The sequence below is a fragment of the Protomyctophum parallelum genome (assembly GCF_964188405.1).
Source record: "Protomyctophum parallelum genome assembly, chromosome: 4".
NCBI classification, from domain to species: Eukaryota; Metazoa; Chordata; class Actinopteri; order Myctophiformes; family Myctophidae; genus Protomyctophum; species Protomyctophum parallelum.
Window position 1 is genome coordinate 798,907 of NC_139700.1, and position 27,833 is coordinate 826,739.

Here is a 27,833-nt window from a genome sequence, read left to right on the forward strand (position 1 = left end):
ATTTACACGAATAAAGATACCACAGGAAAACAATACACTGACATGACATTCGTTATCTATTGTGGCCAACAAACTATATAGTGCTAGAAAGGGTCCTGGACAGTGTCGACGCGCTGCGACGCGCTGCCCACCAAAATACATTTTAGCCGACAAAATCTTATGATAAAAGTAAAACTAGAGTAACACTAAAACATTCCAGGTGACTAAAATGTGAAAAAACTAAATGAAAACTATTCAAGAGACTATGACTAAAACTAAAATCAAAATTTGCTGGCGCATTCTCATTGAAAATGCATAGACCAGATGTCCCGCTTGTGGGCAGGTTTGGTTAGAACAGTAGCCCTCAAATGTGCGTTTGTTGGAAGCATTCATTTTTTAAATGTCACTTTGGGAATGAGCATTATTAAAGCTAGATTCACTATTCACTATAATGAATCAGATGTTGTACTGTACGTGTACAGTATGTGAATGTTAATAACGGTAAAATGTACAGTGGTTGGAGGTGGTCTCTCCCTCCCTTCCATTGAGACATTTAGGCCCTGGTGTCGGGTAGCACGCCTACTGTTTGACATTTGACAATACGGTCATTTGAAGCAGACAGTGTACTGCACCGGATTGGACATTACATGTGCTACCATCTTAATTGTGGTTCGGATATCGTCGCACTGCCCTCGGACATGAAAACGTATGGATTGGATAGCTTTAACAGCGCACAAGACTCAAGCAACTTTGACTGTTCAAAAGCACGTGCCACTGGTGTGAAAAAACAAACACTCGATGACCATGGAGTTTAATTTAACCACTTACGATTATACTTAGGGTGCGTTTGGAATTATGCTCTGAGAAGCCGATGTCAGAGTGCTGACGTCATTTAGGTCTATCAGTAAATGAATGAACTAACATTGTCGGTTCATCTTTTAAAATGACATTCCTGTGACATTCTACAGTATAACCTGTTTTGTTGCTACACTAAGGAAGAGGAAGAACATCCGCACACCAGTTTGTAGGCAGCCTTAAAATAAAGTAAGTCTCAGAGCTCTCTCGGATGTTCTTCCTCTTCTTTGATGTTTGCCTTGATGCCCGACATCCAGCGCCTGGCCTGAATATAGGCATTGAGATGTGCACACAATCTTCTCTGTGAATTGTTGCCACACTAAAACACGGGAGTACCAAACAAGCGGCAAAGATCGCATTTTGCAATGACTTAAAAATGGTCAAACGGTGACCACTGACCATTCTGAATGTCTTAACAACCAGAGATTGCGCTCCGAGTGCGCTCCAACTCTCTTGAGTGATATTTCCGAACGCACCCTTAGTTGACCGGAGTCCCCACTAAGGGTGTTGATAACCTGCTGCTACAGGGTGTTAACCCATTTAGATAGACCTGAGGACAATATTCTACAAATGCCTTCTAAATCCTGACAGTTTTCTGAAAAAACCTATGGTTCTATGTCAGTGATTCTCCAACTATTTCATTTCAAGGACCCCCAGAAATATATGTATTTGGCCGCCGACTCCCATCTGAAAATATGTTGTTCCAGGGACCCCCCCAGAAGCAAAGATTTGAGTTAAAAACTCTCGGAAAGTATCTATATTCAAAGATTTGCGCCACATTTTGACGATTTTCAAAAATAGCAGATCTACAAGCTCATGCCGCGCTATGAGCTTGTAGATAGCTAAAGTATAACATAATGCTTAAAACATCAAAAGGGGTTCCCGTCCTGATTGAATGGGTTAATGTCCTATTTGAGCATACTACAGCGTCACACGAAAGCGTCAAAAGTAGCAGATCCACAAGCTACGAGCTTGTTTTTTTTATCCTGAAACGTTTTGGACACGTGAGGTTTCCAGCCGACAGAGCAACATAATTACAATATATAGCAATATCTTTTCTTTTTTTTTAATTTAAAAGTTTTTCCAGAAAACCTTTAGAAGGTGTTTGTAGAATCGGCCACAGGTCATAATATATTAAAGATGGAGTGCCGTGATTTATGTATTTCTTCTAGTTTTCCATGTGTTTATGAGGCGACAGTACTTCATTAGAGCACCTGGTGTGGTTGTTATGTGCAATGATGTCTTCCCTTTGTATTTAGGGTTTCTTCCTGGAGGCTGAAACCTTCACAGTCAAACGTGCCAATGGAGAAAGAAAAAGAAACTGTGATATAGTGATATACAGTGATGACATTGTGATATCACAATGTCATCCCCTCCCCTAACCACTCCCCCTTTATCATACAACAGCAGCTGTTGGCGCGTCTTCAGTTCAGGTGGATCACCAAACATCACCAGGCATACTTAATGAACTGGTGGGCGTGTCCACATGAAAACGTCATTTTAACAAATACTGTACACTTAAAAAAAAAAGAAAAAAAAGTAATGCCTGACGATCATATTTTAGGGTAGAAAAAAATCACGGCACTCCATCTCTAAGTGGTAAGTAAAGGTGCATCATCCTCATCATCATACCCAGTCCTGCAGCGAGCGCTTGCAGTGCACCAGGGCCCGGGGCGTCTCCTTCCGGTTCAGCGTCCTGAGGATGGCGTACACCAGCACCAGGATGCACAGGACCAGCACCAGCGGAGCAGTCACCATCACCAGGGTCATGACCTTGGAGTCGTTCTCTGGGGCCACCCGTACCACCACGTTGACCTGGTCCGTGTCCGTGTCCGGTGGCGGCGGCGGCGCCGCCGCGTCTGGGACCCGGTTGTCGTAGTGGTCCTCGTCCGGGTCGGGGGGGTCTCTGTCCGAGGGGACCGCCGGTGGCGGCCGCCGGTCTCCGTCTCCGTCTGTGGTGTCCGTGTCCGTGTCGGGGTCGGGGTCCGGCGCGGGGTCGCGGAGCCCCTGGCAGCCCATGAAGTCCTTGAGGATGGAACGAGGGTAGCCCTTATCCGGCTTTGTCTGGCTGTTATCGAACCTCCAGTAATTGCTGCCTTTGTAGAAGTAGGTGTAGGCTGCAACGGGCAAAAACAAACCATGTATATATTTTTAAATGCATTCGATTGAGGGGAAAGCTAGGACAAGTACATACCTATGAGAGCCAAATACAGACCCCCACCAAATATATAGAGTTTAACCCATTCTGACCGGGCACCCATTTTGGTGTTGGCATCATGTTATGCTTTAGCTATTTAAAATTTTTTTTTAGCTATTTTTGAAAAATCGAAGACACTTTTAGAATCTGATCTCAGGTCAGAATGGGTTAATAATGAAACTGTCAGGATGTAATAGACATTTTTAGAATCTGATCTCAGGTCAGAATGGGTTAAGTGGCCATGAACCATTTCACTTGAAAACTGAGAAAACTGAGTACCATATAGACCAGAAGATTGTGTGTGTGTGTGTGTGTGTGTGTGTGTGTGTGTGTGTGTGTGTGCGCGCTAACCTCACTAACCACTAGGCCAATGAGCATCATATCTCACACTGACAGTTCACGTGTGTTCACGCCAGGATGCGCAAACTCCCATAAGTGAGCAGCCTTGCTCGCTCGAACATTGGTTACATTCGTAACCCCCGGTTTCCACACACATGCCATTGCTTACTGTATGTGCACGCTCTCTCCCAATTTGACACATTTTTAACCCATTCTGACCGGGCACCCCTTTTGGTGTCGGCATCATGTTATGCTTTAGCTATTTAAAAATAGCAGATCTACAAGCTCATATCGCGCCACCGAGTGGCGCGATACGAGCTTGTAGGTCTGCTATTTTTGAAAAATCGAAGAACGACTGACATTTTTAGAATCTGATCTCAGGTCAGAATGGGTTCGTCAGACCAGTGTGTGTCCAGTGGAAACCTCGTGTGAATCTGATCTCAGGTCAGAATGGCTTAAAATGCGGCAGCCCATGGTCTGCATTCCAAACAGACTTAGCGGAGACATCATTTGGGTGGAGAATGAAAGCCAAGCTATAGCTGTTGCTTCATTTGGGTGGAGATGCGATGTCGGCCGCGGATTAGAGAGCCTCTGCCAGGAATGTACTGTAGTTTTCCAATCTCCAAACTGGAGCTCACATTCCAATGGTTTCTCTCTCATATTCCCCTGATTAATTCATAATGTATTTTTGTAAGGTTTGGTTCCGGGGCAGACTCCAAAATACTCCTCCTTTGGGCTTGGAGCTGAAAACGTACCCCTGTTTTGTAAAATGCTCTGCAGTAATGTCAAGTATATTGTGAGTCATAGTAAAATGCTCTGCAGTAATGTCAAGTATATTGTGAGTCATAGTAAAATGCTCTGCAGTAATGTCAAGTATATTGTGAGTCATAGTAAAATGCTCTGCAGTAATGTCAAGTATATTGTGAGTCATAGTAAAATGCTCTGCAGTAATGTCAAGTATATTGTGAGTCATAGTAAAATGCTCTGCAGTAATGTCAAGTATATTGTGAGTCATAGTAAAATGCTCTGCAGTAATGTCAAGTATATTGTGAGTCATAGTAAAATGCTCTGCAGTAATGTCAAGTATATTGTGAGTCATAGTAAAATGCTCTGCAGTAATGTCAAGTATATTGTGAGTCATAGTAAAATGCTCTGCACAAATGTCAAGTATATTGTGAGTCATAGTAAAATGCTCTGCAGTAATGTCAAGTATATTGTGAGTCATAGTAAAATGCTCTGCACAAATGTCAAGTATATTGTGAGTCATAGTAAAATGCTCTGCAGTAATGTCAAGTATATTGTGAGTCATAGTAAAATGCTCTGCAGTAATGTCAAGTATATTGTGAGTCATAGTAAAATGCTCTGCAGTAATGTCAAGTATATTGTGAGTCATAGTAAAATGCTCTGCACAAATGTCAAGTATATTGTGAGTCATAGTAAAATGCTCTGCACAAATGTCAAGTATATTGTGAGTCATAGTGCACTTCAGTCAAAGTAAAGATACTCCCGGTCAGATATATTACTCAACTCAAGTGAAAGTTGCTCTGTCACATTTGTATTAAAGGACCACTTCACCACTTTTCAACCTATCTTTAATAGGTCCTCACTAATAATTATGATAAAATGGCACGATTTCTTTCTAATCAGTTTGTGTCTCATAGGAGGGCTGTGGGCAGTTTAGAACCCGTCTTCCAGTGACATCATCATTAGGCAGATTATTTTTTAAACAAGATTTTTTTACAAAAATGTTTAGTTTTTCATTATCGTGAGAACGATGGCTTCCATTTTCGCATTGCAACTTTTCAGGACTAGAAAGCCTGCAGTTTTTATTAGCTTGTATTCCCCATCGATGATGTCAATGGAAGACGGTTTCTGAACTGCCCACAGCCCTCCTATGAGACACAGACCAAGTAGAAAAAAATTACGCCATTTGTTCATGATTATTAGTGAGGACCTACTATATGAAGATAGGTTGAAAAGTGGTGATGTGGTCCTTTAAGGATCTGGACTACTTGCTTTCAAAATCTGTTGAAAAGTATGTTTCCTTGTTTATTATCAGTGAATTGCTGCATAAGCATCCAAAGAATTTAAAGAACTTTAAGAAAAAAAGGAATAGTGAAAATAGCAGATTTACAAGCTCAAAACGTGTCATTGAGCTTGTACAGCATGGTACTTGAGTAGTACATGTATTTAGTTCCTCACCTCCATCGTCACTGAGGAAGGCTCCATTTGGTGAGGATGGGATCCCTCCCCATCTGCTGATGGGTTTGGGGATGTCTGGGTCAGTACTCCTACTCTCCTCATTGTAGCGCCAGTACCTACACAGAGAGAGAGAGAGAGAGAGAGAGAGAGAGAGAGAGAGAGAGAGAGAGGATACATTTTATTCAAATTAATAATTAATGGATGTACGCAGACAACCACAGAGAATGAAACCACCTATTACAAATTCAACGACAGAACAACATTTGAGTGGCACTTTGTGGTATACTGTGTGTGTGTGTGTGTGTGTGTGTGTGTGCGTCTGTTACGTACCTGTCTCCTCTGAAGAAGTAGGTGAATCCGTTGGGCTCCCACCAGATGGCGGTGTCGATGCGGTCCGCAGGAACTCCCCTGCCGTATTCCTCTAAAGGCTGAGGGTACCCAGGTACCACGTCAGCCTCCCTGAACAACCAGTACCTGTCATCTGATAGAGAGACACCGAGAGGGGGAGGGGGAGAGAGAGACAGAGAGAGAGAGAGAGAGAGAGAGAGAGAGAGAGAGAGAGAGAGAGAGAGAGAGAGAGAGAGAGAGAGAGACAGAGAGAGACAGAGAGAGAGAGAGAGAGAGAGAGATAGATGACTGATGAGACGGGGTGGATGTAAAACAAAGACTTCTCCACCTTTCTCCAAAGTGCTCAGATTTGTGGGTTCGATGGCCTAGAACACAGATTAGCCATGTTTTGACCAAAATCTTCTCAAAAGGTTCAAACCATCATTGACAAACAACTCCTCTACCACTCACAACTACATTTTGAAAGACGTACCAGTATTAAAGTTTTTTTTTTTTTTTTTATCAATATCAGATAAAACTTTTAAGATTTTATATTATGCACATGCCATGGTCACATAACCATTATATGTTGAGTGCATGCTTTGATGGTTACAGTTTTATAATTAGTTTTGATGAGTAAACCTTTGTGGAGATCTTCTCAGTGCCATTCAGGATGGAAAATGAAATCCATTTGGATTTGGGGAGAAGTAGTTTCATAAGGGGCTGGTATGAAGTACTTGATATAAAGAGAACATGTTCAGTTCACTAGTCTACACTCTACTCTACACCTGCCTTCATTTCATCTGATTGTCTGTCTGGCAGGCACTTAACAAGCGATCGTTAACTGTGTCTGTTAGAGAGAGGGGCAGAGAAGAGTGGCTTTGCTCAACTTTATACTTATATTCTCCACTCTGATGAAGGTACATGATTTTCGATTATGAAATATTAAAATCGATTTCGGAGACTGCAACTATTAATCGGAAAATCGATTATTCGGTGGCATCCCTAGACTCAAGTCGAGTACCATAGTGTTGCCCTCTTTTTTAGATTAAAACTGTTAAAAATACTTTTTGACCCTAAAAAAGGGATGCCATGTACTGCAAGTGGTGGACTGTAATTGCACCAAAATTCAAAAGTCAAATAAGGACCGACATTTTGACCAAGCTGACTCTAATTCCCAGTAGGAAAAGGCAGAGGAAAGACAGGAGTATAAGCTGACTGGAGGTACAACACTTATTTTCCGAAAGTTCTATATGTGGAAATAATTGTCCCCTGACCCTGTTGGAGAGACTTTCGAGGCACTTTCCAACATGACAGCCAAAACTATCAGTCAGTATTTCTCCTCTCTCCCAGCTGGTGCACGACGCAGCTGCGCTCTGCACTGAAAAGCTTCTTGAACAGATGACCCCAACATTCTAAAACAGATTCCTCGCTTGACGAATGCATCGTCTAACAGCGTGAAAATAGGAAAAGAGGCGGCGTCCCAAAATAAATGTATCCGTGGTCAAAAAGCACTAAATCAATATCACAGTATGTCATGGTGAAAGTGAAAGCACTGCAATATCCTTCATCCAACAGCAGGTTCTTAAGGCATGTGTGTTTAGTCGACTACATTTCATATGATTTTAGTCGACTAAATCTACAGTTGATTTAGTCAAAAATGTGTTTTGGCAGGCCTTGATGCCGTCGTAATGACTGATTTTTACACTTGTAGAAAATAGCAGATGAGATCTACAAAGACCCCACCTGGACTTACTAATTAGCACACATATTACGCCCTACCCGGCCGGAAAATGTAAAAAAGAAAATAAATAAATGATGATTCATCTACAATAGCTCATAGCGCAGCACTCGGTGCCGCGCTATGAGCTTGTAGATCTGCTATTTTTCAATAACTAAAGTATAACATAATGCTTAAACCACCAAAAGGGGTTCCCGTCCTGAATGGGTTAAAGTCAGTTAAAGGTTCAAATAAAATGGAGTGTATGTACAAACCTTTGAAGAAGACAAACTTTCCATCGTGACGTTCATAGGCGGCGTCGATGTCGCTGGGCAGGCCGATCCAGAACACAGATATGGGCATGGGGTAGTTGTCCAAGACTCGGTTCCTACGCACCCGCCAGAACCAGCCACCCTGCAAACAAAACACACAATGCAACATGACTATGGTGTGGCTTCTCTTCATTATTATTTTACCCTTCTTTTATACTTTCCGTTATGCCGTTATAATTCCTCCCACTGCTGTCACTGCCGTTGTAACCTACTGTAACCTACTGTAACCTATTCCTTCCAAGGAAGGAGCCCTCACCGGGAGGATGTAGCGGCCTCCGTCCAACTCCTCCCGTTCAACTTTCAGCTACTGACAGGTCCGTAAGTGACAATTAAATATTCCCCTCCTTTTCTGCCTTGTGTTCGTATACTGAACTGTATAGAGGCGTTTGGCATGCCGGATTCACCACAGTGGATTCTCTATCAGTTTTGCTTTCCTTCGTCGCACCTATTTATTTCACTTCATTATGGAGCCTCTTTCCTGCATGTGGCTTAACTTTATCACCCTGAATTGTAACAAAAGGTTCCATTCATTTTTCCTGCCTGGGGCCAAGGCTATGTAAAGAAGGATATGATATCAACATCAGATTCTTGGTGAGACAGGGCCAGCTGGCAGACACCATCAGGCACTGGGAGCCAGACGTTTGATGGAATGCATTGAAGTCAATGAGAGCCTGGTGGAGAGGCGCATGAATAAACACTGTTTTGGAATGATTGCGACCTTATCGGTTCAGGAAAATAAAATAATACATCAATCACAAACCGAAAATACAGAAAATAGCGAAAATACCAAACATAGGAGATGTACAAGCTCATAACGCATTGTGATGCGACACGTTGGGAGCTTGTAGATCTGCTATTTTAGGCTTTAGAACATGGAAAATGGCATGGAAGATGGCATTTAACATATCATTTGACCGTACACTACAATACACTTCAGTTTCAAAACACATTGTTCCTGCTGAATGTACTTCTTACTTATGTAAAGGTTATTGTTGATAAATTGTTACCTACAATGATAAACAATAATTCAGAAATCTTATATCGTAGCGTAGCCTCTACAGAAAGTAGCATTGGTATCAGCATCAAGAACAGGAGTCATTCTACCTTTTTCCAACTAGCAGCAGTGTTAAGTTCATTCTGATCTTCAAAGTGATTCTAATGAGAGAGGTGCGCTCATTGCCCTGCTGTCAAAAGCTGTGATATTAATTGAGTTACATCCTGTATGCTTCATCATCCAAAATATTATGTATCATATTCATTGTTGCTGGCCGCCACATAATCTAATGACACGTAGCTTGCGGAGATAGTTCAGTCAGATATACTCGAGCGGCTTCACGACCCGTGGGTCGCGTCTACTATACAAAACGTATTGTTTTGTACTGTGTGCAGCTGGTCCTCGTCACCAAGACATATTTCTTCCCAGAGATTAAATAAATATAACCCTTGTCTGTACAGCTGCTGATTTTGCTGCACTACTGCGCTACATAGAGTGTGATACTGTACCTCTGCGGAGTCTCAAATAAATCACCTTCAATGTGACAATGTCATCTTCAAACAGATACAGCGAAAATTGCCGATCTACAAGCTTAGAACGTGTTGCCCATAGAGTTCAGTTTGTCCATAGAGACGTCACAGAGAGGAAATACTGAAGCGGAATGGTGGCCGAAAGTAGGTACTGCAGCTCGAGCGGCATTTGGGCCAATCACCTAAAGGCGGCCGAGCCAATACACTACAACGGCGGCGTTCGTTCATGACTCGTTCACACTCGCACTCACGTGCGGTACTTGTTCATGTTTTTGGCACCGCGCGTTCACGTATGGCCTTGAGTTAAAAACGTTCGCTCTGAAAGTATATATTCAAATCTACAAGCTTGTAGCGCGGCACCGTAGATCTGCTATTTTTCAATAGCTAAAGTAAAACATAATGCTTTAAACACCAAAAGGGGTTCCCGTCCTAATTGGGTTAAAGCAGCGGTCTCTCGCTTCTCAATGCAAGTGGATGGGAAGAGAAATCTGGTGACGTCTCTATTATTTATAACTATAAAAATTCACTAAGAAAACATCAAAAGTTGAAATATGGAAATACAAAGTTTGTGCCCGACAGCAACCAATATGATCATTGGATTCCATTCTCACGTAGGCCTGCATGCTAGCTGGCTCAGTCTCTCACCTTAAAAACAAACATCTCTCCTCTCAACACCGTGACCGTGTCAAAGTCTCCATCGCAGATGTCAGGAGCCTGGTGGTCCGGCTGTTTGGGAGGCCGGGGGGCCGGAGGAGGAGGGGGCCGGTGGTCCGGCTGTTTGGGGGGCGGAGGAGGAGGAGGCGTCGGCCGTCTCATGGTAGGCGTGACGGGCTCTGGATCAGGCTGGGGGTCGGTGGGGGGACTGAGGGTGGGCGGGAGCGCAGAGGGCAGACTGGGGTCGTCCCGGGGAGGGTCCGGGGGGTCGAGGGCGGTGGGACGCGGCGGCGGCGGGGGGGTATCGGGTGGGTCATCATCAGTCGGAGCCCGAGGGGGGGTGGGGTCTCGTTCGGGAGGCGGGGGAGACGTCGGGGAGTGGCTGTGAGAGTCGCCGTCGGAGGTGGGGCTTGGAGCCGAGGTGGGCGGGGTGTCGGTGGGAAGAGGAGAGCCTGGGGGAGACGAGACGTCGTTAGAACTACAGGTAGGAACAGTAACTTCTAGAGCCTGACTCGTGTATCGGTTTGGCCGATACACGGCCATCATTTGACTTTTTTTACGACGTATCGGCAATTAGCCGATCATTATTTACTTGTTTGCTTGGTCACTGTATAAATAGACTAACTTTTTAATCAAATCAAGTTTACCGGTAATTGCACATTTTGACAAAGTATCAAACACCAAAAACATCGGAAATCACTGTGGTCTAGGTCTAGGACAAGTGACCAATTTTGGTTTGTTATAAACGGCAGAGACGTCAGCATACTTATATGCTTTTATACGACGTCCATATAAAAAATAACATTAAGCGTCCTGAATCATAGCCACGTTGATAACGTTTTTAATAAAACAAACCGTCAAGATTTGAGCGAGTTATGACTATTTTTGTTTGAGCTGCCATAGAACATACTGTACTGTAGAACCACAGCAAAATGGCCGCCGGGTAAACTACGTCGGAGACTCCGCCTTGAGCCATCTAGTCATCATACATACTGGGGCTCTTTTTAAATTTGTCCATGTTTTGTTTTAGTTTTTAGCTTATATGTTTTTTAAATAGGCTCTATGTTTTATGTTGCACTGCCAATAACTGGAGGGAGGGCGAAATCCATTTCACCCGACCTCTGCGTCGGTATTTGAATCTTCTGTCTAAGGTTGCTGTAAACGGAGGAGGAATGAGTAGAGGTGCCCTGAGGCACTGAGTGGAAAGCTATTATAATTCAGTCAACCTATATTTAAATTCTCTGAGAGATAATTGAGGGAGACCATCATAAAAATGTCAGATACTTGCCAAAAAAATGTTGCTCTTCATTAGTTCGACGTTTCGGTCGCTGAGGCTTCACTCACACCTTTCGATCTAGCATACAACATTGATGCCTGCTAGATGCATGCTAGATATAAACAAGGGGTAAGTGTCAATGCATTTCCAATGGAAGTCACATGGTTTGACACAACATTTTTGTTGTATGTACGGCTTTCGGCTGTGTTTCGACTGCCCCCCTCCCCCTCATACAACAAAAATGTTGTGTCAAACCATGTGACTCCCATTGGAAATACATTGTGAGCTTGCATCAGTAAATAAGTCTCATGCATCAGCTATACATCAATCTGTTGTGAAGGTGTGAGTCAGGCCTTAGACCTTCATCAGAACAGACAATTAAGCGACCATGCAGGACCTCTTCGTTGTCTTTCAAAGATAACCTTTTCATGAAATGTTCTATTGCTCTATCTACCTGCTCTATCGGCCTTTTGCTATAGAGATTACACAAACAACAATGATACCACGACACAAGAACAAACAAAAAGGATAAGTTAACAACATAATTATGTCTGTCTTGTCTTGTCTTGTCCTCATGTCCCTCTCTTTCCACCAGAGGGTGCTGTGGCTCAACTATGCACACCTCTAGACCATCTTGTCTTCCTCTGTGATGTGAATTACCCCTGGCATGGCGCTGAGCACAGCCATTCTGCCACTTTTCTTGTTCCTGGCTTTGTCATTCTCTTCCTGTCCCAGTCTCTCTCTCTCTGTGTGTGTGTGTGTGTGTGTGTGTGTGTGTGTGTGTGTGTGTGCGCGCGTGCGTGGTGTGTGTGTGATTTTCCATTCAGTGTTGCTTGGGGATGGGAGCCCTGCTGGTCGCTAAGAGAACACAACACAGTTATGTAATACAGACATCAATCACTAGACCTCAGGGCCAACACAAACCACTCTAGACCTCTACATGAAACCTTTTCATGATACATACCCCCCCCCCCCCCCACATCGATACATATTTGACCGTGGACCCCCCATTTGAAAAAGATGTCCATTTTGTCAAAGAATATTTGATAACAATGATATGTCTACAAGCAGCAACAACCGTCCACAGCCCTACCTCTGAGATACAGAGTGAGACCACATTAATATGAAGATGAGGTTGAAAATGAGGCAACATATTTTTGCTGGGGAACCCCATCAAGGACCGCTGGGGGTCCCCGGACCCGGCCCACTTTGAGATAGACTGCTGAGAACAAAGATATCTGAAAATGGTTAAAAAGGATATACTTGCCCAGGCCGTAGCGTAACGGTCTGGGCACCAGACTGGTGATCCAGTCGCGGTGTGCCGCGGGTTCGACTCCCGGACCCGACACGGCCTTTACCGCATGTCATCCCCCCATCTCTCTCCCGTTTCCTGTCAGCCTACTTTCTATCCCTTAAAAAATCAATAAAGGCGTAAGCCGCAAAAAAATATCTAAAAAAAAATAAAAAATAAAGGATATACTTATTTGACTGTTAATCTTCTAGTCTCAAAGTCATCTGTGTCATCCCACAGCAGTAACTAATTTAAGTAATAATTTGTAATTGTTTAGTGATCCTAAAAGTGCTGTTTGACATATTGTGTAATATGAAAAAACGTTTGTAAAAAAAAAAAACAGTTTTTAAGCATCATAGCGTCATATTCCAAAATAAATCAGATTGTTCTGCATCATAAAGTATTATCAGACAATTTTACCAGGACAACACAAAAAGCTGATTAAAAACTATAAAGTAATGAAGACTGGAGGAACATTCAATGGAAATAAATGGAACTTGAAAACAATCTGCTAGATATAAGATTAATGACGAGATAAACAGACTGAGTTCAGAACAACGGAACACATCAGATATGGAGCACGCACACACGCGCACACACACACACACACACACACACACACACACACGTGCGCGCGCTAAAGAGCGGCACGCAGTACAATGTCATCTGTGTTCATCCACAATGCCATCTATTCACCAGAAGACAGAGTGACATCACTATGGTGACATGTATGTCATTATACATGTCATGGCTGTCGGGTGGATTCAACCCTTAGTTGACGGTGAACCTGTGTCCTGAACCTGTGTCCCCATGCTGCATCACAGTTTGTTAGAGTGAAAAAAGGGCTTCCTTAACCCATTCTGACCTGAGATCAGATTAAAAAAAATGTCTATTACATCCTGACAGTTTCATTATTAAGACCTCCGTAATATTATGGTCAATGTCTGTGTGAAAAGTCGGAGCGATTGGTGCAGGCAGTCAGGAGCTACGACAGTGTTTCATTCACTCACTTAAGACATTCACTCAGACATTCACTCACTCAGACGTTGAGTGAATTATAGTAGTGAATTATAGTATGATGATGATAATATTATTATTATTATTATATATATTAACTAGAAAGGTCGCAATTTTTCAAAATTGCAAAGTGTGGTTGCCGCAGTCGCTTACATAGGCCCCTCCCACTTATTTTGCCAGCGAATTACAATGTCACGTCACCCCTGTGATCATGCGTAACTAATGCTCTTTGGACACTCAGATTAGCCAAATGGCATTGATCACGCCTCCAGGTCTTAAGTTAAGTAATAAGACCTGTGTTTTGTAGGCTCAATATGTCAGCTTGTCACCTCCTCCTTCACATTCAATAGGCCAGATGACATTTCTTGGGGTTTTGTAGGACTATAGTAAATAAAAAAATCATTATAATTTTTTGTAAATACCGGTAATGTAAAAAATTGTTAAAATCACTAAAACGAAGAAAAAAAGCAACAAAGGAAAAGAATATATATATACTCATCTTTTACTTTCTCTAATAACAACCGAATAAAACAAAAGGGGTTGTGAATACGCAGCCATCCCTCCTTCCTTACCGTAGATGTATTGGATGCCTCGCACGTCGTCCTGTGGCAGGGTGAAGTCCTGTGTGTCCATCCACTGGTAGAACGGAGCCATCATGGCGCTGGGCTCATCCGAGTGCTCCAGACCCAGAGCATGACCCAGCTCATGTACCGCTACCAGGAACACATCTATACCTGAGACACAGACACAGACAGACCCAGCTCATGTACCGCTACCAGGAACACATCTATACCTGAGACACAGACAGACCCAGCTCATGTACCGCTACCAGGAACACATCTATACCTGAGACACAGACAGACCCAGCTCATGTACCGCTACCAGGTACACATCTATACCTGAGACACAGACACAGACAGACCCAGCTCATGTACCGCTACCAGGAACACATCTATACCTGAGACACAGACAGACCCAGCTCATGTACCGCTACCAGGAACACATCTATACCTGAGACACAGACAGACAAGAGACCCAGCTCATGTATGGTAAATGATGCATTTATGTAGCGCCTTTATCCAAGGAGCTTTACATAGATTGTGCATTACATTCACCCAGTCCCACACACATGCAAGGCACCAACCAGCACATCAGGAGCAACTAGAAAAAGTGCCCTTCTGGGCACAGGTCTCCACCAGGAGGATAGGAATATTTAGGAGTAATATAAACATGTTTTTTGTTTGTTTGTTCCAATCTTTGCCAATCAGGATGGAATATGGGAAATGGTGCAGATCCGTGTTGATGGCACGCATGCACAATCCACCTGTTGGTGGCGCTATAACAGGGCAATGTGAAATGGGTGGGCTATATTCCTCAGCCTAGTAGGAAAGTGCGTGAAAGATTTCACGTGAAATTGCATGCTGCGTTCATGATTTGAGGTTTTTTGTTCAAAACAGGCCAATCCTGCAAAATTTGAAAGCCAATGTTAGCCAATTAGGATGGAATATGAAATATCAGACACATCCGTCTTGAGCACATGACTATGGAGATACTGTGTAACGATTTGCGGGATTTTTGGACAAAATCTGTAGGTGTACTGTGCAAAAACTTGTTTTGCACAAAGCGGCCTCCTGGTGGCGCTATAACAGGCCGTTCTGGAAATTTTGGGGCAGAGGTTCATCGTTGGCATCCAGGGAGTGTGTGTGCAAAATGTGGCATCGACCGGGTTAACGGTGGCCGAGATTAGCTTCTAACGGACGGACGGACGGACACACGGACGGACGGACGGAGTGCAAAACATACTCTCTCCCCATGCCTTCGGCCTGGTGGAGACAATTAGGGGTTCAGAGTCTTGCTCGAGGACACTTCGACACTATAACTCTGGGGGAGCCCGGGTTCGAACTGGCAACCTTGCGGTTGCCATCCGGCCACTCTACCCCTGAGAGAGAGAGAGAGAGAGAGAGAGAGAGAGAGAGAGAGAGTCTCAGAGACAGACAGAGACAGAGAGACAGAGCCAGAGAGAGAGAGAGAGAGAGAGAGAGAAGAGAGAAGAGAGAGACAGAGAGAGAAACAGAGAGAGGGGAAGATTGCTTAATTCATGTAAATTAATATATTTGGGTCAGGGAAAATATCCTCGCTGTCGGGCAGAAACCTCCTAACTCCATTATATTTTTCTTAAATTAACACCCTACTTCAGGGGTTCTCAACGTTTTTGGCTGGAGACTCCCCAAAATGCTCTGGCCATGTCTCGCACCGTGGCTGCTAATCCAGTCTGGCCGCATGCCGCGGGTTTGATTCCCGATCCCGACGGCCTTTACTGCGTATCACCCCCCCCCCCCCCCCCCCCCATCTCTCTCCTCATTTCCTGTCAGCCTTTACTGTAACCTATCCCTCTATAAAAGAAAATATTATAATAAAGGCAAAAGCCACAAAAAATATCAAAAAAAAAAAAAAAAAAAGTTATAAAACACGAATAAACAGTTTCAATGCAATACCTGAAAGTTTGTTTAAAAAACGGAAATAAACTGTTTCAATGCAATACCTGAAAGTTTGTTCAAAAAACGCAAATAAACTGTTTCAATGCAATACCTGAAAGCTTGTTCAAAAAACGCAAATAAACTGTTTCAATGCAATACCTGATAGTTTGTTCACAAAACGCAAATAAACTGTTTCAATGCAATACCTGAAAGTTTGTTCAAAAAACGCAAATAAACTGTTTCAATGCAATACCTGAAAGTTTGTTCAAAAAACGCAAATAAACTGTTTCAATGCAATACCTGAAAGTTTGTTCAAAAAACGCAAATAAACTGTTTCAATGCAATACCTGAAAGCTTGTTCAAAAAACGCAAATAAACTGTTTCAATGCAATACCTGATAGTTTGTTCAAAAAAACGCAAATAAACAAGAAACAAAAAAAATGATAATAATAAACTGAATATACTAATGATAAGCAACCTTTGGGGTCCTCGTTGTCCAGGGTCCACGGCTCATCGGCGTCAAAATGCACGTCTCCGCCCGTGCCAGGGCCCGGGTAGTAGGCGTGCGCCAACGAGCCGCCCTCGCCGTCAAACAGGGACATATCGCCGTGGAAACCGGAGGCAAACAGCATCAGGATGTCGGCCAGCGGCCCCTGGCTGCTGCTGTTGTTGATGTTGTTGTAGTTGTTTTCGGCGGGTATCTCCTCGAAGGTGAGGGGCGTGACCCGTCTCCAGACGTCGAAGGCCTTGCGGAGTGCGCCGAGCACGCGCTCCTCGCCGAGGGACGTGGGGAACTGTTGCGTTACTATGCTGAGGGAGGAAGAGAGGGAGGAGAAGACATGGTTGATTTTGATAGCAAATCTTTACGTGGTTTTAGTCATAGTCTTTTGAATCGTTTTGCATTTAGTTTTAGTCATATTTCAGTCGTCTGGAAGGTTTTAGTGTCCGCAATGGCTGATTTTACACTTGGTTGCGTGCTGAAAAGGCATCCAATACAAATATTTTTTTTAACCATCATTTCCCTCTATACAGTAGCCTACCAGCAGACAGCAGTTATTATCAGCCGTTTTTTAGGGTTGTTTTGGTAGACCAAAAACATCCTCGTTAACCAAAACAAACAGCGAAAACAACAAAATACAGCGAGAGGGCAACTAAGTACTCTGGTGACTGCTGGCTGATATGCCTGTCACAATTATCACATAATGCCCAATCGCAATTATTTGAGATAATCACAATTCTTTTTCATAATCGTCATAATTGTCTCCACCAGGCTGATGGCATGGGGAGAGAGTATGTTTTGCACTACGTCCATGTGTGTGTGTGTGTGTGTGTGTGTGTGCGCAAAGTTTGCAGGATTGGCCCGTTTTGAACAAGAAGCCTCAAATCATGAACACAGGATGCAATTTGCGTGAAATCTTTCACAGACGTTCGCACCCTTTTCACATTGACCTGTTATAGCTCCACCAACAGGTGGATTTCAGCAAAACACATTTTTGGAACAAAATGCCTCAAATCATCCAATTGCCATCCAAGGCGCAAGAAGAAATGGCACCCTTTTCACATTGGCCTATTAGAGCGCCACCAGGAGGCCACAACCTGACCTGGCCTGGTGGAGACCTGTGCGCGAGGGGCACTTTATCTAGATCTCATTTAAAATGTCTTAATTAATTAATTATTAATTAATAATTGACTCCGTAGGGACGGAGCTCGTAAATTGTTTATTGATAATGAGCACCTTATCGATCAGGCTTATCGAGCCAGGTTCTTATCGAGCCCACTATCGAGCATTTTCCATTATTTTGTGGAAAGACGGGAGACAATACATTTTGAACAGAACCAGTATCTTTTACTAGGGCCTTCAAATACAGAACTTTTCTAACAGACGGAACGGAAGGCAATTGACCTTTTCACCAATAAAATAATCTTGTCTTGATTGTGTAAATATGACGTCATGGGCCGCTATGCTCGATAGCAGGCTTGATAAGCCCAAAGCCTATTGATAACTGGTACTCAATAAGCTTGTTATCGGATTTTTTCGGGTATCGGTTATCGAGCTCCCTCCCTAAGCGTGACAGTCCTACTGGCTGACTGCTGGCCAACGTATTTGTAAGCGTGATAAAAGGACCATCACTCCTACCTGTATGTGAGCTGGTCTTTGTCCCACTGCTGTCCAGTGAGCGCATAGCGTCTCTTCCTAGCTCCGCCCTCCATCTCATCCGCCTTCTTGTCTGGCAGGCCACAGCGAGGCCGACGCATAGCCCTACACACACACACACACACACACACACACACACAGACACACACACACACTTCACTTTTTAAGTGTTTCTAATGCTTAATTTACGCTGCCCTACGCTGCCAGAGTGCAGCAACCACCACACTCAAGGTGAAACTGAGATAATTGGAACTGAATGTTATTCAGCTGGCCAGCCAAATGAATGATATTGTGCATGTATTCATGACGTAATTCTCATACCCAGAAATCTGAATGGCACTCTGCCTTGGTATTGTACTTGCTGCAATTCTTATAAAGCTTTTTCTCTAGAATTAAACTAAATTAAACTCTGAAACTTTGTCATGAGATAAAACAGACACGAAGGAGTTTATTTTTTAGTTATAACTCAATTTGCATCAAAAATGTAGTTACTGCACTCTGGCTTTGTACGGCAGTACGCTCCGCGTCATGTGCCGAAAATAGCCGATCTACAAGCTCGCAACGCAACGTGTCTTTAATTAGTCAGCAACATTATTCAAAGGAAGAGTAGAGAGAGGAAGTTTGGCAACACTGTTTACTCTGTCGCTACAACATGGATCGATGGCTCTCAGGTCTCAGCCACAGCCCTGGGGACAATGGATGGTCCAGTAATAGGACATTTAGAATGCCAATCTGTTCAAAATCATTTCTGATCTATCTTGTAATTAGGGATGCACCGATCCGGCTTTTTGGCATTCGATACCGATTTCGATAAATGGGGGTCCAGTATCTGCCGATACAGAGTACCGATCCGATACCCCCCACAAAGAAACGTAATAACCTATTAAGCTGTATGCCTCACTGTGGACACTGTGGAGTCTGGAATCATTATTTTGTGTAAGGCAACATCAAGGCTTGACTTAAACATTACTTTCCCAACTTTGTAAAACAAAATGTAACAGACACAGATATAAATGCACTGAATTATTTATTAAATAACTGTGCAACAATTAGACCAGGTTAATGTGTGAGCAGGCTAGCCTGGCTGCATTCCACATGTTATACTGTCAATACTACACTGCTGTGTCAGAGGAGGTAGAGTTGTTTTCATACTGTAATTACACATAATTATCGGATCAGATCGGATCGGATAATGGATCGGCCCATTTGCCACCGATACCCGATCTAGAATTTTAGCCTGGATCGGCGCCGATCTCCGATACGAGTATCGGATCGGTGCATCCCTACTTGTAATTGGATTATAGTGTTAACTTCACAGCAGGAGTCTTGTTCACAGCTCCTGTTGCTGTCATTCAACAACTGTTCCATTCTCTTCCAGCTGGTTCAGCAATATTTATACAACATACAACATACAACATAGCGGAGCTAGGCATCGGTGGAACGGCACTAAAGTGGTTATCCTCCTACCTCACCGACCGGACCTACCAGGTTTCCTGGAAAGGTCTGTTATCATCCCCCCGAACCCTCCAAACTGGGGTCCCACAGGGATCTGTACTTGGTCCCCTCCTTTTCTCACTGTACACTAAATCCCTTGGCACTATCATCTCTGCTCACAATATATCCTATCACTGCTACGCCGATGACACACAACTGTTCCTATCCTTCCCCCCCTCTACCACTCAGGTGGAAGAGCGCATCACTGCATGCCTGGCTGACATCTCACAGTGGATGTCCTCCAACCATCTCAAGCTGAACCCAGACAAGACTGAGCTTCTCTTCTTCCCAGCTAAGTCCTGCCCTATGCGGGAGCTAACTATTTCCGTAGACAACGCCCTGGTAACGTCTGTCCCAACAGCCAGGAATCTTGGTGTTGTCCTGGACAGTCAGCTCTCGTTCAAAGCTCACATCACAGCTGTCACTCGATCCTGCAGGTTCACACTCTATAACATACGACGAATTAGACCGTTCCTCACCCAGGAATCAGCCCAGCTCCTAATCCAGACAACAGTCTTGTCAAAACTCGACTACTGTAACTCCCTCCTTACTGGCCTACCAGCATGTGCACTTAAGCCTCTCCAGCTGATCCAAAATGCAGCAGCTCGCTTGGTCTTCAACCAGCCAAAATTCTCACATGTCTCCCCCCTGCTCCGCTCCCTCCACTGGCTCCCGGTCGCTGCCCGCACAGAATACAAAACTCTGATGCTGGCATTCAAAGCAACCAAAGGTATGGCTCCCCCATATCTTACAAGTATGATTGAACCCTACAAACCCTCCCGCGCACTCAGATCAGCCAACGCAGGGAAGCTGGAAGTACCCTCACTAAAAACGCCGGGACAACGCTCCACACGTCCCAAACTCTTCTCCCTTCTGGCTCCAAAACTGTGGAATGCACTTCCCATTGCAGTCAGAACTGCAGCATCACTCCCAATCTTCCGCCGTAGCCTGAAAACCCACCTTTTCAGACTCCATCATGGCCCATAGCACTTACCCTACCCCCTTAGATAGCATTTATGTTGCCTTAGATAGCATTTGATACAGACTTATAGCATGTTATGTAGACAGCACTATAATTGTATTGTATTTAGTCATAGCACGCCATAGTACATATGTATAGCATAGTAGTAAATATGTATAGTTTATATGTATATATAGTATTATATGTATAGTGTATGTATAGTTTCATTATATGTATGTATAGTTTCATTATATAGATATTCCACTGTTACTTTCTTAGCTTACGCATGTTTCATGATAAATGCTTTTATGTGATGTATTCCCATGCTTTTGTTCTTGCTTAAATGTAAGTCGCTCTGGATTAAGAGCGTCTGCTAAATGCCTAAATTGTCTAAATTGTCTAACTTTTAATCTGTTCCAAATAAGCCAGCTGGTTTCTTCCTTTCCTTGCACAGTATGTAGGTATGTTTGATATGTATTGTCTATTTTTGAAGGGGTGCTAGAGAAATTAGGTCATTGTCCCTCAAATATGACCTAAATTTGTGGCAACACAAACATTAAATGCCATTTACAATGAAGGGGAAATTTGATGTATGATGATGTATAATGTGATAAGAGCGCCCCTCACTTCACACAGATGTGCATCTTTTAGAACTATGGGCTAAATAAATAAACTAAACTAAACTCAACTTAACCAGTCAACATTACTAACTACCTACGATATATATTGTACTGTTACTTAGTACTTTTCAAACTTACTTACTTACTAGTCACTTAGCAAATATCTTATATGACCATTTAGAATAGTATTTCTGGGTGTCCAAGATGCCTTTTTTTCTGCCTGAATGTTCTTCAATAACACTTCACTGGATATGAATATTATCCATAATAATGAACGGTGGATGGATCTTGCAAGTTAGATCCATCTAAAAGTACTACACACACCTGACACCCCCGAAAAGTGAATGACCCATAGTTGCCTATCGTTCAATCAGACCCGTCTGAACTGAGTGTTGCTGTACTACTGTAACTGTACTACTCTACTGTACTGTACAAGCTCTCCTCCCTGGCCTATCTGTGTGTGTGTGTGTGTGTGTGCGTGCGTGAGTGCGTGTGTTACGTAATGGCTGCTAAAAACTCAGCTTCCCATCATGCACCTGTGCACAGCGTGAAGCTCAACAGCCCACTCTGTCGCCTGTTGGTACCCTAAACAGACAGACACATATAGGGACACACATCGCTGTGCATTGGAGTGGCTGCACCACTCAAACATTTAAAGAATGATTGACACACTGACTAAATCACACTGTAGATGGAAATGAAATTCAAAAGACTATGACTAAAGCTAAATCAAACTTTGCTCTCTCTCTCTCAAAAAAGGGAAAAAAAGGACGAAGGTCTCTACAGGCTGAAACGTTCTATGCACCTGATATTCTACTCAACTGAGTGCGTGCTTGCTTCTCATCTCTTCATTTCAAAGACCAATAAATCGATTCTGTTCCTAATTATCGGTATCACACAGGAAAAAACAGTTTAAAAAATAAATGATTATTTTGGGGGGTTATTTTGGGCCTGAAAGGGTGGAGAACCACTGGTCTAGCAGCCGATACAGTATGTGAATCCATTGCAAAATAAATCTTTCTTACTTGTGAGTATCAGCGTTCATCTCTCCAGTCACCTCCAGGCCATAGAAACGCTGCATGTCAGCGACGGCTTTGGACAGGATCTGAGCAGACTGCATGGTGGACATCTGTCTACTGGCCTGGGACAGGTAGCCGAACTGACGCAGCCAAGACTGAGGACAGAGCAGTATCAAAAACAATGTTTTGTCTATGATGCCATGCCCAAAACACGGACACCAGGTTGAAAGTGGATATACCAAAAAAGTGGAGCATATCACTCTGGTTCTTAACCTATTTAGGACTGAGGTCGATTAAAAAAAGGCTTCTAAATCCTAACAGTTTTCTGAAAAACCTATGTTTCTATGTCAGTAGTGCTCAACCTTTTTCATGTCAAGGACCCCAATCTGTATTTGGCTGCGGATCCCATCTGAAAATATGTTGTTCCAGGGACCCCCCAGAAGATTTGCGCCACATTTTCATGATTTCTTTTCATGCTATTTTTCACTAGCTAAAGTATAACATAATGCTTAAAACACCAAAAGGGCTTCCCGCCCTGAAACAATGGGTTAAATCCTCACACTGGCTACCTGCGTGTCAAAAAAATTATTATTATTGATTATTAAAATACCGGTGCTACTGTTGGTCTATAAAGCTTTGAATGGTCAAAATACATTTCTGATCTTGTGCGATATCATGAACAATCGAGATCTCTCAGGTCATCTGGGGAACTTAGGGAAAAGGTGCACTTGTCTTTCTGCCCCTATAAAGCCTAAAAGCAGCATTTAGTTTTTAAGCACCACACGTCTGGAACAAACTCCCAGAGAACTGCAGGTCTGCTGCCACTCTTCTTTATTTTAAAGCACGACTGAAGACCTCTCTGTTTGTAGCTTCCTTTGATCCTTTTTTTGCATCTGTGTCTTACTTATTTTCCTAATGTGATTTTATAATTGTGTTTCCTTTCCTTGGTGTTCTGTGTAAAGCACATTGACTCTAATGTGGACATCAGCTGAATGGTCTGACAAGCACAAAGAATCAGAATTACAGGTTTAGAGACAGCAGTGGGTGAAATTATTGTTCTTGTGAGTCATTTTGTAGTATACCCGCGAGAAGAGAGAGGATAGGGTTGGGGTAAGAGAAAGGGGAAGATAGAGTATATAGAAAATTGGTTAAATTGGACAAATAAAGATACAGTACACTACAGTGTACAGTATGTGATGGCAGGTATATAGAAATTAGAACATTAGCATCAAATGAAGGTGTGTGTACATGTTATTTTACAAACATTAGCATCATATGCATGGAAGCCTTGTGTGTGTCTATCTACTAGTGGTATATGTGTAAGTGCATTTGTTATGCGTGTGCTGCAGCCACAATTAAATTAAGCAAGGGATTGTGAGGGTCAATCGTTGTGTGGTGGCCAGGAGAAAGTACATGTGAGGGCACGAGGGAGGGAGTTAAAAAGAGCGAATAGAAAGCAGAGATACAGGCCAGCTGGCTTCCATTAACTTTACAGCATTCTTGTACTCAGCTGGACCTCTCCTCGCCAGCCAGCTGAGATAACCAAAAAGACGAGAGGCATGTCAACTTTGTTAGCATGAAAATTGGTCCGTTTCAGCAAGCACCGCCATCAAACATACTGTACAATGGAGCACAACACTTGGGAAGAAACCTCTTACTGGTTCATAGGATCATAGGGCTCACACTTGCATTGATCCATGCATGCATGCGTCGATGCAAATGTGATCCCCATGGCCTGTGATCCCCATGGCCTGGCCTGTGTGCAAGCACGCAGGTCGGAGGAATTAATATATTACTGTATGCATGCAGATGCACACACACTGTACACACATATGGTTCTCAAACTGTTTTGCCTCAGGGCACCCCTGTAAATAGATGTCTCATTCACGGCACACTGAGTGACATTGTTGAAAACTTGAGAGAATGCCGTTTCCATTAGGACGGATTGAAAATAACTTTATACTTATAAGGGGGGGGGGGGGGGGGGGACATTCACCAAAGATGGCAGATCTACAAGATCACAATTGTGAGCTCGCAGATATGCTATATTTTTATAGCGATTTGGTGTAGATGGAAAAAGTCCAAAGGGTTTATTAAGACAAGTGGTTAAACTGAAATGATATTGATAAATAATAAGTAATTCAATTAAAATTAATCTGTGCCCCCCCCCGCCCCCCCTCCTGGACTTGCCTTGACTTAGTTGATTATAAAATTAGTTAGTTTATAATATATATAAATAGCTTCTTGAGAACTTGATATATTGCTATATCGATAAATTGAATGCACCACTAGTGCTGTGGGTTGTGTCTGCCTCTGCAGTCTTTGTTCCTCTCAAATTGTAAAGCAAGCCTCAACAAATCCTGACATAATTCAATATCCCAAGCCAAACTTGCCTGCATGCCTGCACAAGAAATTCATATTATACACAAAGCTTTGGGGTACAAATGAGTTACCCCACACACACACACACACACACACACACACACACACACACACACACACTCACAGCTCAGGAACTCTCACATTCTCAACAGACTTGCACTTTGGACAACCTTAAGGAAAGATTGATTCCTTTTTAAACAGATCTTCACTTTGTTTTGAAGAGGCCACTGGTGGAAGAAGTACTGTAAAAGTCCTGTATTCAAATTGGCACCAAAATATACTTTGAAGTACGGTACCGATCGTAAATGTGCAGAATGTTGCATTTCACAAAATGTTTCGAAAGCAAACAATCTACAAGCTTATACGTATGCAAAGTAACTAAAGTAATCATTGTAGTGGAGTAAAAAGTACAATATTTGCCTCTGAGATGTAGGCTAGTGTTAGAAGTAGAAGTATAAATGATTGGAAAATGTGAATAGTCAAGTGAACTAAAAGTGCCTGAAATTTGTATTTAGGTAAATGTATACAGTACCTGTAATGTATACTTGGTTATACTTTGCACCACTGTATATAGGCAGTGTTTGTACCATGGCATGCAGTGGTCTCGGTTGGTGCATCATGTGTGTGTGTGTGTGTGTGTGTGTGTGTGTGTGTGTCTGTGTGTGTGTGTGCGTGTCATGCGGTGGTCTTGCAGTGCATGTGTGTGCCATATGGGCATATCATGAGCTCATTCATGTGGCCTTTTAGCTTCATTGTAACAAGGTCAAGAGGTCCAAAAACAGTCACATAAAATGAGACCACCTGTCGGATTTGACAACAACAAAAACGGAGTGACGTATTTCACTGATTATCATTATCAACCTTTTAACCATTTGACCCCCGATTTGATATGCATCATAGCCATGGACCCCGATTTGATACTGGATCTGTGAGGGTCCATTTGGTTCAATGTTGTATAGACAATACAATCTGGGAATAAATTCCTTACGAATACATTTCTTCACCAATGTCTTTGTAAGGTGTCTAGTAACACAGATTGAAATTCAGTTTCCCTAGGAGAATCTGTGACAGCTGCTGACAGTTGGGGTAACATTAACAACTATATGCAGGCAAAATTGACCTTAAGTAGCATACTAAAATGATTCTGAATCTATTGCAAGCATTGGTTTTGCACGAAAAACACTCATTGGGCTAAAAACGGCCATAGCCACTTTTCCAAATGTGATGACCTCATCAAATTTTTCTGATAACATTCCCTGACTATGTACTCTCTCGGGGTTAGACCCCTGGGGGTCCATTTGTTTCAATTTTGTAGGCTACTCTGAGTTACAGTCCCCTGAGGGTTCATTTGGTTTCCAAATAATTCATTTTATTTCTATTTGTATTTATTTTTTAAGTGTGGGGGTGGGGTTCCAGACCCACAGGAACGCACCAAGGGTGCCGGCCCTGACAGAGTTACAGTGTGGGGGTCCCTCTACTGTACTGTACTGTCACTGTACTGACCCACAGGACCCAGGGTGCCGCCCCGATTCCGGCTAGCCGCCCCGCGTCCGAAACTGTTGAGAAATGACAGTTACCGTGTGGGGGTCCCTCTACTGTACTGTACTGTACTGGCACACCCGAAATCACCATACAGTTAATATGTGCGTGCTCAGCCAGCCAGCCACCCACACAGCTCCGTAAGGCACCACTCAAAAAATAAATTATCGAGAAAGAACTTCGACACAAGCAGCCTACTGGAGTCTGGAGTCAGTTGAGTATAGTGAGTAATTAAAGATTACTTTGTCCACCACCACCCAGTATGTAGGCTACACCCTTTAGTTGTTCCCAAAGTGGGGTCCGGGCCGGGGACCCCCAGGGGTCCTTGAGGGAGTTCCAGGGGGTCCCCAGCTAAATGATAGTTAGGAACCAAAACGGGTCTGTATTTCTGTAACTCAGTTGGTACAAATGGAACCAAATGGACACTAACAGGTCCATTTGGTTCCATTTTTACACTCAGTCTCAGAGTTAAATTAACATTGATTTTACAATATGGGGGTCCCAAAGATAGAAATGTAATTAAATGGGCTATTGCCTATTTCATGTCAAACTGTAGCCCTGGTCCAGTGCGTCAGCTGCTCTGGACATGCAGGGCTAGTCAAACTGTGGGGTCCTTGAAATTAGACTGGTTGAGAATCAATGCTAGAGCCGTAAAAAAAAAAAAAAAAAATCTTATGAGGTCCCTTGCATATCTCTTCAAATGGGGGGTCCGCAGGCTAATTATAGTGTTAATTTGGGGGTCCTTGACATGAAAAAGTTTGGGAACCACTGGGCTGCCTATACGAATGCCTGCAGCAATGCAATACATACCTCAGCATTGAAGCTCTCCTCCACATCAGCCGCCACTGTGCCCAATCCCATCATGCACAGGAGAAAAGCCCAGGACCACCAAGCGACGTGTATGATGATGATGCGTCTCCACGACCACCACGACCCAGGAGACGGACAGAAGCGTCCCCGCGGGGATGATGGAGCCATCTTCTATAACTAACAGCGGAGACAAAGCACCCCTCCCCTGAGTCCCCTCCTCTTATATTCTTGTGGGCAGCTGTTGCTCCAACAAGCAGATCTATGGAGTCAATGAACACAGAATGAAGTTGCCGTGTGTGTGGACAGATACTGCGTCAGCGCTTTTACTGTGCGAGTGTGACTCAAGACGCGTGGAGAAAGATCCAGGATAGACTGCTGCGGTCACTGCGCGTACAATGCGCGGACCGACATGCTGCAAAAAAAAAAAAAACTCTTTAAAAATCGCTATTAACGACCGGACCCATTATTTGGGTCTGTGCAGTTTCATTTACATCCCGAATAATAATAAGCCTGACGGTGGACTCGAGTCCGTAAGCCCGGTTGCGGTAGATCTGTCTTTAAAAAACAAAAACAGTTTGTTGAGTCCAGGGTCTTCTGATCACATTCAGAATGGGAGGAGGGGAGTGACATGCAACAAGTCTTCCTGCCTGCAAGGCGTCCGTC

At 43.3% G+C, this 27,833-nt stretch overlaps 1 protein-coding gene across 1 annotated transcript; it reads right to left on the reverse strand.

Moving 5' to 3' along the window:
- Nucleotides 1-42: 42 nt before the first annotated feature.
- LOC310857739 (matrix metalloproteinase-14-like) lies at nucleotides 43-27,811 on the reverse strand. Its single transcript, XM_083763597.1, has 10 exons — nucleotides 27,171-27,811; nucleotides 22,446-22,594; nucleotides 18,328-18,450; nucleotides 16,669-17,000; nucleotides 14,286-14,447; nucleotides 10,121-10,581; nucleotides 7,895-8,033; nucleotides 5,903-6,053; nucleotides 5,573-5,688; nucleotides 43-2,951 (listed from the first exon to the last, which is right to left on the reverse strand). The coding sequence occupies exons 1-10, from the start codon at nucleotides 27,336-27,338 to the stop codon at nucleotides 2,461-2,463; spliced, it is 2,292 nt and encodes a 763-aa protein (XP_083619723.1). The 5' UTR covers nucleotides 27,339-27,811; the 3' UTR covers nucleotides 43-2,460.
- Nucleotides 27,812-27,833: the final 22 nt, after the last annotated feature.